Genomic DNA, 14,189 nt, shown 5'->3' on the forward strand with positions numbered 1-14,189 from the left:
AAGGTGTCAGGAAAATGTTAAATTAGAAACACATGCGGTGCACCTGACTTGGCCGGGTTTAAATCCAGATGCAAATATAACACCCTCTCTTTTGTTTCTTGCACATTTGAAAACTTCCATCATTATTGGTCAAGAGGGCTGGTTCTTTAGCTATTTTAAAAGCATGGTTGCTGCTCCTTCCTCGTGGCCGATTCTCATGCTGCTCCAGAACATAATGTTATGTACACACACTGAGGAGGCTGCGTGTGGGGAGCGATGTGGCTGCTTCCCATTCCTACACTGGGAATGCACCAGTGTCAAAAGTAACCACATCAGACAGCCACACTCGTAGCACTCCTCCCACATTATGCATGTTACCAGAGTGGTGTGGGAATCAATCCAGGGATAATGCGAACAGCTTTGGAATCAGGCACATCAATGCACTGTAAGGTCAGGCTGTCTTCCTAGGCCATTGACTCTTAAGCCTTTGCAACGCCATTTCCCTTCAGAGTATACGGCTGCACGCATAAGAAGCAATGTTCCAGGAAGAGCCAGCACATGGGGACTGATGCCAGCCACTTTATTCCTATCTTGAATAAAAGTGTACGGCCTTGCCCTAAATATATGTGCGTGTAAACATACCCAAATCCGAAGCATATTTATTTGGAAGTGCAATCTCACCGGCTTCAGTTTAGGAGCTTAGGATCTCAGCCTAAATCATGTGATTATTACCATGTATTCATACGGGCCCAGGTTCCCCCTTTAAATTCAACTCTGCAGCAACTTTAACCAACTCTGCAGCAACTTTACTGGAAACAGGAATATTACAAATGAGGAGTCCCGAAGTTGTATCCATCGCTAAATACTCCAGCGTCCAGCATGCCCACTCTCTGCAGAACGAAAGGCTCCACAGCCCAATATTCCAGAGTGTCTGTCCTGTTTTATTCAGGCTGTGTGTCTCCATCCCTGCCTCCCACAAAAGTCTTTCCCTACAACCGAAAATTAGCAGCCTTGGCTAGCAATGTTGCTCCACCGACCTTGCAGAAAGCATTTGCAGCGGTCGTTCTGATATTTATCTCAAGAGGGATTTCTTATTGGTTATTCTAGGGTACCCCAAGTCCCACATCCTCAGGAACCATTTTATTTTCCGTACTGCAAGTGGTTGGAGGTGCTAGGTGTTTATGGGTCAGACTCCATAAAAAGTCATCCCCACCCCTCCAAAGCAGCAACACTTTCACTTTCACAATTATGGTACACATGTGCTGAGGCATAGACGGGCCATTACATACCAGCACCAAGGGAGAGAAATAATGTCACATCTTCATGGAGCAGCATCGAAGGTTGGGCTAGATGATGATTTAGGAACCAACTTCCCCCCTGCATCTAAGTCAAACTGGGCACATCTCGATTAAAATTGGGTACAGCTACCAGTGGCTGGTAAACTGCTCCAGAAAGCAGATTCATCTCATGGGCTGCTGGTCGACCAACCCTGTTGGGTATTTCTACAACCTCGAATGCATGTATTATTTAAGCTTAGAGAAAACACTTCATTCGGTAAAATAGTTTGTTATTACAAGAAACATCATTTTATGCACACAACAGATTGCATGACTGTCAACCCAATCCTAGGCATGTCTACTCAGAAGTAAACCCCACTGAGTTCAGTAGGCCCTATTCCCAGGTCCATGGGTGTAGGATTGAACATACATTAACTTGCTCACGCAATTCCTGACTTCCACTGAAAGTAATATAGTAAAATGTTTCAGAATTACAGGATGTTTGGATCAAACTAGTGTCTTTGTATATATATAAAAAAGTTACCACTTCAGAAACAAAACAGGAAAAAAAACTGCTTTCTGTCATGCTGTTTAAATTTTCTTCTTCTTCAAATGCAACTAATTAGATTTATACATTGGCATATTATAGAACATCTACAAAAAGTAGTGTAAACTTAACATTCTCAGTTCCTAGTCGTATTCAAAACAGGACAGGTTTATTGCATCTTTATTTCCTTGCTACTGTACTTTCATAAGAGCAGATTCGGAAACCAAACGTAACTGATAATATGGAACACGCACGCTCCCGCGAGAGGGGAAAAGGAGCTGAAAGTCCAGAGATGAACTTCATACATGTAATGTAAGTGAATTAAGAAGGGAGGGGGGGTAATGTATTGCATTGGAAAGTAGCCGATGTAGCCTTTTGTGCCTGCCTTGCAAAGATGAGATGAGAGCTATCAAGTCCGTGGATATAAGCTCTTACAAGTGATTGTCCCGAAGCAGCCCCAGGAACAGAACAGCAGTGACAATCCTTCTTGGAGGACACATTTGCACGCAATACTGAACTCCATGTCACAAAGTCGTGGGCTGACCAGCGGCTATAATTAAGACAAAAACGGGTAGAAAAAGTGAAAGCGCCTTAAGCAACGAAGCAACTGCAATGTATTTTTTGTGTACAAGCATCCTAAGACCTCCTTCCTTCTGTATTTCCAATCTTAAACAGCCAAAGAGAGGCTGATATGGCTGTGTGCATTTAAAGGGGGTGCTGGAATTGAGGCTCTGAGATGGATAAACTACATTTCCCAGGATTCTTTGGGAGAAGCGATGTGCTTTATATGCAGTGACTCAACCAGGGTTGAGAGATGAGGAGCGATCAACACCCCTCTCCCACTTTTCCTTTCTTGTGCATGGCTCCCCACTAAGTGAGCACACCAGCATTTCCTTAGCATTGCAAAAATCTCAGCAGTAGTCAGCAACTGGAAACGGGAATGTGGTTTTCTGTCAAATCGCCGTCTATTTTCTGTCCACCCTTTCGCAGAACAGGCTATAGCAGTTAGATTCAAAGTCAAAGGAGAATGTGGGATTAAAGTAATTAAAGCCACACATCTAAATGATAATTTATCCATCGTTCATTTCATATCTACCACAGTTCCTGCCAAAAATGTGTGACTCCCTTGTACAAATTGACTGTGAAACTATACAACAGTGCCCTCTGCCTTTCAGGATGTGGAATTGTTTCCCAGCGCAAGAAGCAGCTTCTTTCTCTTTATAACAACACAATTTCTCTTCCTCGGAAAGAGGAGAGGTACATCTGTTGTGGTTCCTTTCTTTACTCAAAGCATGCATCATGGAATGTGAGCAGCCGTACCCTCTGAGCCAGTTGGGACAGACTGCCTTCTGCTAAATTTGCAAATGAGCTAGGCGGTGCTGAAAGATCAGTGCAAACAGGTGAATGCAGAGAGGCAGGAACAGCCTCTGTCCGTTCCTGGCCTTTTGCACTGAATTTTGAAAGGAATCAGAGCGGGTTCTTCTGCCATTCCCCACAGCCTTTGCTCCAGAGCCAGTTTACAAACTCACAATGGTGGAATATCAAGACTGCAACCTTCCTGCAGCTACGGGTATCTTGTGGGTTCACAAAACATGCCAGCCTCCCCTCTTCTACGTGCCAATGGTAGTATTTTATTTTACTGCGATCAGCCTCTTAATATCACGTTAGCTCTAGCATTTAGTACTGTTGGTTGCACAGTTCTAGATTATTTCAGCTTTCAGTACGACTAACCAGGAAAAAGATTGGGAGGTGAAACCTACAATCTCAAAGTAACCCTTGGCAAAGATCACTGCTCATTGTGGTGCGGTAATGAGTGTCAGACCAGGACTGAGGAGACAAAGGATGAGATTCACAGAGTGACCTTGAGCCCATCATATTCTCTCAGCCTAACCTACCTCATTGGAAATAAAAAAAAACCCTGTCCCGTAGCACCTTAGAGACCAACTAAGTTTGTTCTGGGTATAAGCTTTTGTGTGCATGCACACTAATACCCAGAACAAACTTAGTTGGTCTCTAAGGTGCTACTGGACAGTTTTTTATTTATTTCGACCGTGTCAGACCAACACAGCTACCTACCTACCTGAATCTACCTCATTGGATCGCTGTGGAATAAAATGGGGGTCTGGGGCAGGCAGAAGCCAGGGAGAAAGAACCATATTTCCTTGAAGGAAAGGTGGCATATAAATGGAATGAATGAATGGATGAATAAGAAAAGTATACCGTTTCAACAAGATTACAAGATTATATGTTGGACGCACTTGTAAATAACCACTTGCCCATTCACATGTGACGAGTGCTAATTGCCTACATCTGGTCAGTTTTATTAAAATGTGAGGTAGGGCTGGATCAAGCCATAATTAGGCACTTTTAAGTCCCACTGATCTCAGGGAAAGAATTGCATTTTCTCCAAGGGGAATCATGCAAGGCCTTGAGGCACCCTCACCATGAAGTAAACCCACTAGCCACAGTGCGACTTACTTCTGAGTTAGTGTGCACAAGAGGGTTGTGTAAATTGCCTCAGGGCACTTTTGTTTGTTTGCACACATCTTTCAGGCAACTGATACGGCACAAATGATTTCTCTCAACCGGTATGCGTTGGCAAGTGAGGTAGTAAATGTTTTTTGTGGGGTGGCATAGGCCCTGGGCATATATGCAAGGCTAATGTAGTATGTGGTGTTGGAAAAAAACCACACACACACGCACAATAAATATCACGTTGAGACCAGTCCCCGGTACTTACTTCTGGATCGGATGTAACAATCATTGCAGTTGAGAAGACCACTTCTAATCCGGACATCTGTTCCACTTGCTGCATCTCCAAGTTGTCCCTTGCAGATTCCACACTATTTATTGACAAAGAATGGATATAATTAATGTTAAATAATACATTCAAGCTACAAACATGAGTCTGACCAAACTGCGGGAGGCAGTGGAAGACAGGAGTGCCTGGAGTGCTATGATCCAAGGGGTCACGAAGAGCCGGACACGACTAAACAACAACAATACATTCATTGGGATATATGCTGTAGGCTGCCCAGAGTGGCTGGGGAAACCCAGCCAGATGGGCAGGGAGGAACAACAGCAACAACAACAACAACAACAACCAAACTATGTTGCTTTTAAACCAGGTTAATTGTCATGGTGCCCATCCACCAAGAATCCTGGGATCTGTACTTTGGTGAGAGTTTTTACTCTGACATATCCCTTCCCTTACTCCCTATCACATGATTACTGTTCCCAGAATTCCCTAGAAATTAAATGATAGCTGAAGTAAGTGGTGTGGATACGCCATCTGGCTGTGCATCTTTATTTGGGTTAAAAAGAGAAAAATTCTTTCCATAGTTCCTCGCCACATCTTCACATTGTCTCCAGATGTCAGGGGCTGGACTGAGGAGGAACGGTGGAGACTGCCCCCCCTTCTCCTGAACCTTCCGGAGAACAGGAGGACAGTATAGATTTAGAACAGTGGTTTGCAGAAGGGCACAGTTCAGAGGCTGCAGAGGGGAGAAGCTGGGAAATATTGGGAGAGGAACAGCAGGAAGAAGAAGAAGAAGAAGAAGAAGAAGCACCAGGGGAGAGACAGCTGACAGACTCAGTGTCTTTGGAAAGCAATCCTGACCACCCCCTCTTCCAGGAACTGGCGTGCATTGAGGGTATTAGAACAGAGAGCTCAGAGGCAGAAAGCTCAGATTAGCCGGTGCAGGGTTGATGTAGAATAGGAGAGATGGAGGGAGTGGGACTTTACTTGGAGCAATGCCATTATCTTAGGGAGACTGCCTTCCTTCATTGCTCTCTGTGAATAATTGAATAAATTGCTTGGTAAGAACTTTTATTGTTTATCTGCTTCTTGGCTGCCACTGTGGGAGGGATTGGATTCCCTGAAGCCTGACATCAAAGCAGGAGGATTTCTAGTGGCTGCATTGTTTGGAGTAGCTTGCCACATAGATGGCTCGGGATGACACAGCACCCCAAGCGTCCAGCACCAGAAAGAAACAGAAGGTATAAGCACCTGCAAGGCAAGTTGCACTAAACCTCCCAACTGTGCTGAAGGGAGTTACTATGCAAAAGACAACAGGCAGGCCATCCTTTAGGAAGAATACATTACTGAGGAATCCTACCCTGAAGCACTGAATATGGAAATAAAGACCGAGTGTTTCAATAATCATGGCAGCGCCTTTCCCGAGAGGCTGTCCGCAGCTAGAGCAGAGTTTCTTCCCACTGACAGACCTAAAAGAAATAAACAAACGACAAAAGCAGATTTAAACATTTCCTCCCATGCTGTGCCCCCCATGAAAACCCTCTCACTCACAAAGCTGATGTTTGTTTGGCACAGGAGGAAACCTGCCGCTGCCCTGAAAAAGCTGGTTTGTCCTCCAGCTAGCCAAAGCGTTGAGGACCTAGCGAGTGCTCAAACCATTCATGGCCAAGCAGGGCATCCAGCCGCTGAGGGTCTCTCACACCCCAAAGGTGTGAGAGAATGTCTCCTACATTTTGAGAAACACTGTACTGTACTAAGGTGACATTATGTGGTTGGCAAGGGTAGCACATCCCCTGGAAAAGAGAGGCATCTTCACCAGAGCAGCCCATTGGACAATGAACATACTGCACCGCAGTTCATTCCAGTTCTCTGTCAACTGGATGGCACAGGAAGGAACTGTTTCTGGCTGAGAAACCCACAGGACTACAATCATCATAGCTACAGCATGAGTTATTCCTCTAAGGCAAGCGCCATGTGGATGTGCTCCATATTTGTGGTGCTTTGATAGGATCCTGTGCCATTGAAATTGTACTCAGTATTGATCCAGAGTAGATTCCAATGTATAGTTAGCAAAGTAACAACTTAAACTCATTTCAGGATTAAAACAAAAAACAAAAACCCCAGGCCAGAGGCAATTGTATTTCATCCAGCATAGCTTTACTGCTACTGAAGGCAAATGAGCATAATGGTCACAAATCCAATACAGTGGTACCTTGGTTTACGAACTTACTCCGTTCTGGAAGTCCGTTCTTAATCTGAAGCCGGCCTTAAACTGAGCCACCCTTTCCCTAATGAGGCCTCCCGCCGCCAGTGCCCTTCCACTGTTCGGATTCCGTTCTTAGACTGAGGTAAAGTTCTCAAACCAAGACACTTTCCGGTTTTGCGGAGTTTGTAAACCAAATCGTTCTCAAACCAGACTGTTCTTAAACCGAGGTACCACTGTACATTCAGGATTGGCACTGTCCATAAGAAATCCAGTTGCAGCAGACTTAACTTAAACTTACAATAACTTATAATAAGTCTAAACCTTAACACTAAGCATGCTATGTACAGAACACCACACCAGAAGGAAAAGAGATAGAAAGAGGCTATGACAGAAAAGATAAGAGAACTAGTTTAAGCCAGCTGTACTCAGCTTCTCTGAAGGAATAAGCCAAACATCAAGAACCTTCTGCTTGTTTCTTTCACACAGAGAAGCTTCTAGAAGCTTCCAGAAACCTCTTGAATTAAGTAGAATAGGAAAGATTTCTACACATCAGATCAATACTTTCTGCACTAAGAAATGCAAACTGACGTCCTGCACCTAAGACAACTATCTCCTTCATGTTTTGCCTCCACTCCACATGGCATTCGAACAACCTCCCAGTATCTGTAGAAGCAGCACCTAGATATTTTCCAGGGTGATACAATACTTTTGGGAACGTCTTAATCTATGCCACCACTCGTACGCCTCAAAAACTGCGCTCACCAGTTAGGAAGTTTTAGCTGAAACAATAACTCTGTAAAGCAGCTCATTAGCTTGTGAAAATCCTTATTGACCTTTTGTACCTGTTGGGTGACTGTCTTTGAGTTGTAGGAGAACAGGGTGATGACGATGATCGCCCAGCTTCAGAGCTCTCTCGACAGCCTGCCCTGAAACAGAAACAAAACAGGAGGGAACTGGTGAAGCTTTGGAAATGCAAGGGGTGATATGATAGCCATGTTCAAATATATAAAAGGATGTCATATAGAGGAGGGAGAAAGGTTGTTTTCTGCTGCTCCAGAGAAGCGGACACGGAGCAATGGATTCAAGCTACAAGAAAGAAGATTCCACCTAAACATTAGGAAGAACTTCCTGACAGTAAGAGCTGTTTGGCAGTGGAATTTGCTACCAAGGAGTGTGGTGGAGTCTCCTTCTTTGGAGGTCTTTAAGCAGAGGCTTGACAGGCATATGTCAAGAATGCTTTGATGGTGTTTCCTGCTTGGCAGGGGGTTGGACTGGATGGCCCTTGTGGTCTCTTCCAACTCTATGATTCTAAGTCCAGCCCCACAAACAGAGAGTAAGGAGGGATCCTAATGGGGCAGGAAATGGCACTGAGCCTCAGGCACTGAGCAGCCTCTAGGAAGCCATTCTGCTGCCTCAGGCAGGGCTGGTGCATTGACAAGAGTGAGGATTCATGCTGCAGGCCTGAGTGGCTTTGGAGGCTGGATAAGAACCTCTCTCCCTGTATCTTGTGGTGAACTCTTCTTGCACATGGTTTCTTCAAATGGAAGCAGGGGAGTCGCAACTCTGAATGGCTCCCTGGGTAAAAAAAATGCCTCCTTGTATAGTCAGAATTACCATTGTAGGACAAAAGCATGGCTAGTATTCCGCAGGCGAGAAGCATTTAATTACGTAACTCATAATGATAATAAGGGGAAAAGTAAAGGTGAAGAGTCCCTGTACAGTTCAGTCCTGTCAAATTCGACTATGGGGTGTGGTGCTCATCTCCACTTTCAGGCCGAGGCGTTTGTCCACAGACAATTTTCCGGGTCATGTGGCCAGCATGACTAAACCACTTATGGTGCAATTGGACACCATGATGGAAACCAGAGCGCACAGAAATGCCGTCTACCTTCCCACTGCAGCGGTACCTATTTATCTACCTGCACTGGTGTGCTTTCAAACTGCTAGGTTGGCAGGAGCTGGGGCAGAGCAGGGGGAGTTCACCCCACCACGGGGATTCGAACCGCCGACCTTCTGATCGGCAAGCCCAAGAGGCTCCAGTCATGTCATGCTCCTCTCCCCACTGCTCCACGCTCTGAAGTTGTACAGTCCAGGAACATTTTACTACATGGCCCATCATTTCTACGGTCTACCCCTAGATGTCACACTCCCTTCACAGGGTGGCTTACTTCTTGTTCTCGCTTAGGGAAGGGTCAAACGTGAAACTTAAGGCAACCTCTTTCTCTTCCCTGGGGTCTCTGTCTCAGTGTGGTCTGTGGTATCATGATCTCATACTATGCCAATTAAGTCAAGAAAGCCTTGGTTACCTACCTCCTTATTATTATTATTATTATTATTATTATTATTATTATTATTATTATTATTATATTTATTGGCGTTTCATTATCAAAAAACACCGTGTGATTTTACATATCTTTACATTACCTATATTCTGACTCTCTCGAGTCAACGACTTCTCCCCCATCCTTCCTAACCCAACTGACTTTCTAACTTCCAATTATAATTTCATCTGTGTTTCTCATTCCCCCATCTACCTTTCCTTTTACTTTGAGATTCCTTATCATTGTAAATAAGTTTCTAATTTTAACTGACAAACCTTTAAGCCAGTCCTGTTAGTGTTTACAACTCTGTTACCTACCTCCTTATTTCTCTTGCGGAACTGACCGGCAGACCTAAATTATGTTCCGATGGAAAGTTTTTCTGTTTCGTGTCTGAAACACGTGGACTCTGTTTAGTTAATAACTGCTGATTCCACGTGACATCTGGAGAGAGAGAGATTCAAATTAGGCAAACACTTGCATAATAAAGGGGTTGTTTGACAGGGGACATTTCTGAATACGCACCCCCCCCAAAAAAAAGACACCATAAAGCTCTGAAAAAGACATATAGCTATATTGCTATGGTTGTCAAGCATGGAGAGGGTCATTTCTTGAGCCTTTTACACTTCCAGAAAACCTCTTTATTGAGAGATTTGTTTCCAGGGAGGTTACAGGACATTCCCTCAAGCAAGCGTCATTCATATACACACCCAGAGCATTTCTTCTCACTTTCCTTATCACAAGGTGTCTGGCTTATTTTGCAAGCACATTTGTTATCTACCAAATTCACTTTAAACGTGGAAGCTGAATTTCATAGATTGAATTCCACAAGTGAAATAGCAATAAGAGCCTGGAAGCTCTCTTATTGTGAAGGCTATGTTGAAAGTTCTCCAAAGATAATTTCTGAGCAGTGGTTTCTTTTTCTTTTAAACCCCACATTGTATAAAGGGGTTGGATTCTGCACAAAACAACTCATAGTATTCTAATTCTTTCAATCTCCTCTAAATGTAACAATACATGCAATACCAGAAAGGAGAATGGTAGATTTTATTTTCACGGCAAATGTAGTTTCAACTACGGTAGTTAGGAGAGAGTTGTTTTGTAAAGAGATTTAAAAAGCCTTCACGTACCCTGGCACAGTGGCAAAGTCATCTCAGTGGGCTGTAGACGTTCTGTCCTGGACATCTGTGGGACTTGCTCATTTCCTCTCTGTTTACTGGTTCCTATATATTCTTCTTTATTTACAGTGCTGATAAACAAACATTAAAAGGTAGGAACAACATGAAGCAATTTCATAATCGCATTTCAAATTAGGCTTGATGATGCCACAGTTGGGGAGGTTCAGGTAGCTTTGATTTTGCAGCACACTTTTCCTATGATAAAGTATTGCATTTGAGATGATATGAAAATCTGTTCGTTCTTAGCCCTGGTGGCAGCTGTTTTGTACATGAAAACCAACTAGTGATATTATCAGGTCGAATCCTGACAAGACAGAAGTACTGTTTTGGGGGGACAAGGGGCGGGCTGGTGTGGGGGACTCCCTGGTCCTGAATGGGGTAACTTGTCCCCTGAAGGACCAGGTGCACAGCCTGGGAGCCATTTTGGACTCACAGCTGTCCATGGAGGCGCAAGTCAATTCTGTGTCCAGGGCAGCTGTTTACCAGCTCCATCTGGTACGCAGGCTGAGACCCTATCAGCCCGCAGACTGTCTCACCAGAGTGGGGCATGCTCTAGTTATCTCTTGCTTGGATTACAGCAATGCGTTCTATGTGGGGCTACCTTTGAAGGTGACCCGGAAACTACAACTAATCCAGAATGCAACAGCTAGACTGGTGACTGGGAGTGGCAGCTAAGACTACCCTGGCTTATATTGCGCAAATGCTTAGAAATCCTGCTATGGCTTATTTTATGGGTATGTCTTATTTTAGGAGAAACAGGGTATATAACACTGGTCCTGAAAGACCTACATTGGCTCCCACTACATTTCCGAGCACAATTCAAAGTATTTGTGCTGTCTTTTAAAGCCCTAAAAGGCCTTGGTCCAGTATACCTGAAGGATCGTCTCCACCCTCATCGTTCAGCCTGGACATAGAGGTCCAACTCTGAGGGCCTTCTGGCGGTTCTCTCACTGCGAGGTTACAGGAAACCAGGCAGAGGGCCTTCTCGGTTGTGGCACCCGCCCTGTGGAACGCCTCCCATCAGATGTCAAGGAAATAAACAACTACCTGACTTTTAGAAGACATCTGAAGGCAGCCCTGTTTAGGGAAGTTTTTAATGTTTGATGTTTTATTGTGTTTTTAACATTCTGTCGGGGAGCCGCCCAGAGTGGCTGGGGAAACCCAGCCAGAGCATCTTAGGATAGGGCAGTGACGTTGGGCAAACATACATATCACTGTTTCCTGTTTCCGGGCTTCTCTGTCATATCCAAAATAAAACTTCCGTATCTGAAATAAGACTTCTGTATCTTCCCTAGTGGGAAGATGGCTCAAGCGGTTTGTGCATATATTCTTTGGGAAGAAACACCCCATGAAATGTTATTTCTTTTACACACCTCATATTTTCCTTCCCTGGTTCATATTCTTTGCTTTTCGAAAAGGGAACACCCTCTTGCTCAGAAAATAAATTCTTCCGCGTTCTATCCTCCTTTTGCTTATCTTCCTCTTCAGAGTAGCTCACGTCCACCATATTCTACCAAAGATAGAGATGCAAACACTCATTTTTTTTTTAAAAAAAAGAACAGCCTATTTATTTAACAAAAAAACCCAAGTTATTTACAGGATTTGACAGAGATGGTAAAAAAAAGAGTGTCTTTAAAACTTTTTACCTCTTCACCTCCAACAGGTTGTGCCATAGTGTTATAGTTTCATTTGATTTCACCCATTGAACAATGCCACACTACTGCCCCACCAAATCACTGTCAAATTCCAGCTATCTCAACATCTGAACTTGTTTGGCCAGCTTCTCATTTCAGACATAGCTATATAATTCTTCCATCCCACATTCATCCTCAGCCTTCCAAAGATTCTTTCCACAAAGAGAAGGCTAAATCCCAAGGCATTTTAATTCAATGTTGCTTTCAAAGCAGGGACTGCAACCAGATCCCTGAACATCTGCGCTGGCGGAGTTTGGATGAAGGAGAGACCACCCCACACACCCCTGATCTGACTCCCTTTTTTTGCCATCCCATATTTTCCCTCTCGTTCCACCAGCAAACTCACCACAGTCCCATTTCCATCTGTCACAGAGGAAGACGTGGACAAGGGTTCCGCAGAGCTCGAAGTGACTGTGAAGGGTACCACGGTGTCCTCAATGATCTTGCGTTCCTAAAGGAGAGGTAAGGATGTCGGAAGAGCGAAATGGTGAAAGTTTGGCAACAAAACCCAGCTGCATCATTAGGAACCAGGCGATACAAGACTCAAATGTGCCCTTTCCCGATTTTTCCCTGGGGAGGAACGGAATGCAGGGAAGAGCCACAGGGAAGAGGCTGGAAGTCAGATACAAATGAACATTTCATAAAATAATGTGTTTTAATAATAAATGTAATAAAATAAAATTGGGCAGAAAAACAAAGGATGTAACTCCCCATCATAATCCAGCATTTATTTATTTATTTTAAATTGTTGCTGCTGAGAAATTTCCATGGATATACAAAGGTACATATACCATTTCATAGCCCAGCATTTTGTTTCTAACAGCAGCCAATCTAATGCCTTTGGGAAGCTTACAAGTTAGGTAAGGGGATTCATTCTGATGTATTTGCAAGGAGACTGGGTGACACAGCATCCAAGCAAGCACCCACACTTCCAGGTGCACTTTCCTTATTGCAAAAAATCCGATCTTACGGGGAAGTGGGGGTCATATTTACCTTGGAAGCTTTGGTGGGTGGGAAGACAGCTAAAGAGCTGGACTAGAACCAATGGCTGGAAAACTGCAGGGAAGTAGGTGCCGGCTAAACTGTAGGATAAACTTCTTAACAGGAAAAGCTGTTTAACGGCGGAACAGGACTGCCTCAGCGTGGGAATGTTGAGGAAGGTAGGAAAGAATTTATCGTGTTTTGATATTATCCCTCCTCACTCATGCTAGTGAGCAAACAGCAGAGTGCATTCCCTTTGCAACTTATTGGAAGGATTCGTTAGAATCCTTTAATTAAGCAGTCCAGTCTGGCTTGTTCCTGTTAAGTTTCCCCTTCATTTCCCTCTTAAAATAATAACAGCACAACACAGTCTTCTTTAAAAGCAAGAATAAAGTTTTTCTGGAGGCAGGCTTTATCTTGTGGTTAAAGTGAAAAGAAGTCTGAGCTACACCTCAGACTTTTTGCTTGTGGGCTCCATCCTGTGTGAAGGTTGAGCCATGCGCTGGCTAAGAGCCAGGAGAGTGATAGTCCAAGAGAGAGGTGGTTGTGTGGCCAACCCTTTTATCTGGTCAGCTAGGGTCACGCCCATCTACCTGGTCGCACACAGGGGGAGGAAGCTCCAGAGCAGGTATGACAGGAAGTCCTCCCTGCCCGGAGCTACATTCCCCTCGTGTGTCCATTCTAGGCAACAGGAAAATGTTGTACTTGACTGCTCTAGTAATAATACACCCCACACTCAGGAGTGGTGGGCTCTCCTTCACTGGAGAGGCTAGGGGCAGCCATCTGCCAGGGATGCTCTAGTTGCATCCTGTATTGCAGGATCCTGCTCTAAGCAAGGAGTTAAGACTTAGTTGACTTCTGAGGACCCCATGATTCTGGGGGGAAAACACACACACCCAAAAAACAACCCAACCCAAGGACAAGGCAAATTAAACACTGTATTACAGCCACCATGATACAGGTACAGCCATATCAAAGCTGCGTCTCTGTCTTCGTACCTCCTCATAGTATTTTCGCTCCTCCTCTTCAACTTCCTTTTGTGCCTTTTCCCATTCTTCTTTCAACTTGTCCTGCTCTTTCTGATACCTTTCCTGCAGAGAGTTCCAACACAAGCTGTTAACTGTTATGGGAGGAGGGAAATTGAGCTCCAAATGAATATTTATTTGGAAATGCAACTGAACTTTCATCAGCAAAAAAAGAAGCAGCAAAACTCGCTAGAATCGAGGATTCCTTCAGAGCTAAAAAGCAATA

The 14,189-nt window shown here is 44.2% G+C and overlaps 1 protein-coding gene across 4 annotated transcripts in view; it reads right to left on the reverse strand.

The window, feature by feature from the left end:
* Window positions 1-1,529: 1,529 nt before the first annotated feature.
* Window positions 1,530-14,189, reverse strand: part of LIMCH1 (LIM and calponin homology domains 1) — a 193,827-nt gene continuing 181,167 nt past the window's right edge. For 3 of the 4 annotated variants that reach the window (XM_088658862.1, XM_088658859.1, XM_088658866.1), the window contains 9 exons: window positions 13,937-14,029; window positions 12,304-12,408; window positions 11,637-11,773; window positions 10,216-10,334; window positions 9,406-9,529; window positions 7,601-7,693; window positions 5,922-6,030; window positions 4,544-4,646; window positions 1,530-2,353 (listed from right to left, as the gene is read on the reverse strand). In XM_088658862.1, coding sequence (XP_088514988.1) covers window positions 2,328-2,353; window positions 4,544-4,646; window positions 5,922-6,030; window positions 7,601-7,693; window positions 9,406-9,529; window positions 10,216-10,334; window positions 11,637-11,773; window positions 12,304-12,408; window positions 13,937-14,029 — 909 coding nt within the window. In that variant the 3' untranslated portion in view covers window positions 1,530-2,327. The remainder of the gene's footprint in view (window positions 2,354-4,543; window positions 4,647-5,921; window positions 6,031-7,600; window positions 7,694-9,405; window positions 9,530-10,215; window positions 10,335-11,636; window positions 11,774-12,303; window positions 12,409-13,936; window positions 14,030-14,189) is intronic. The other variant, XM_088658871.1, reaches the window with a different exon arrangement.

This window comes from Zootoca vivipara, chromosome Z1 (assembly GCF_965207765.1).
Source record: "Zootoca vivipara chromosome Z1, rZooViv2.hap1.1, whole genome shotgun sequence".
Taxonomy (NCBI): domain Eukaryota; kingdom Metazoa; phylum Chordata; class Lepidosauria; order Squamata; family Lacertidae; genus Zootoca; species Zootoca vivipara.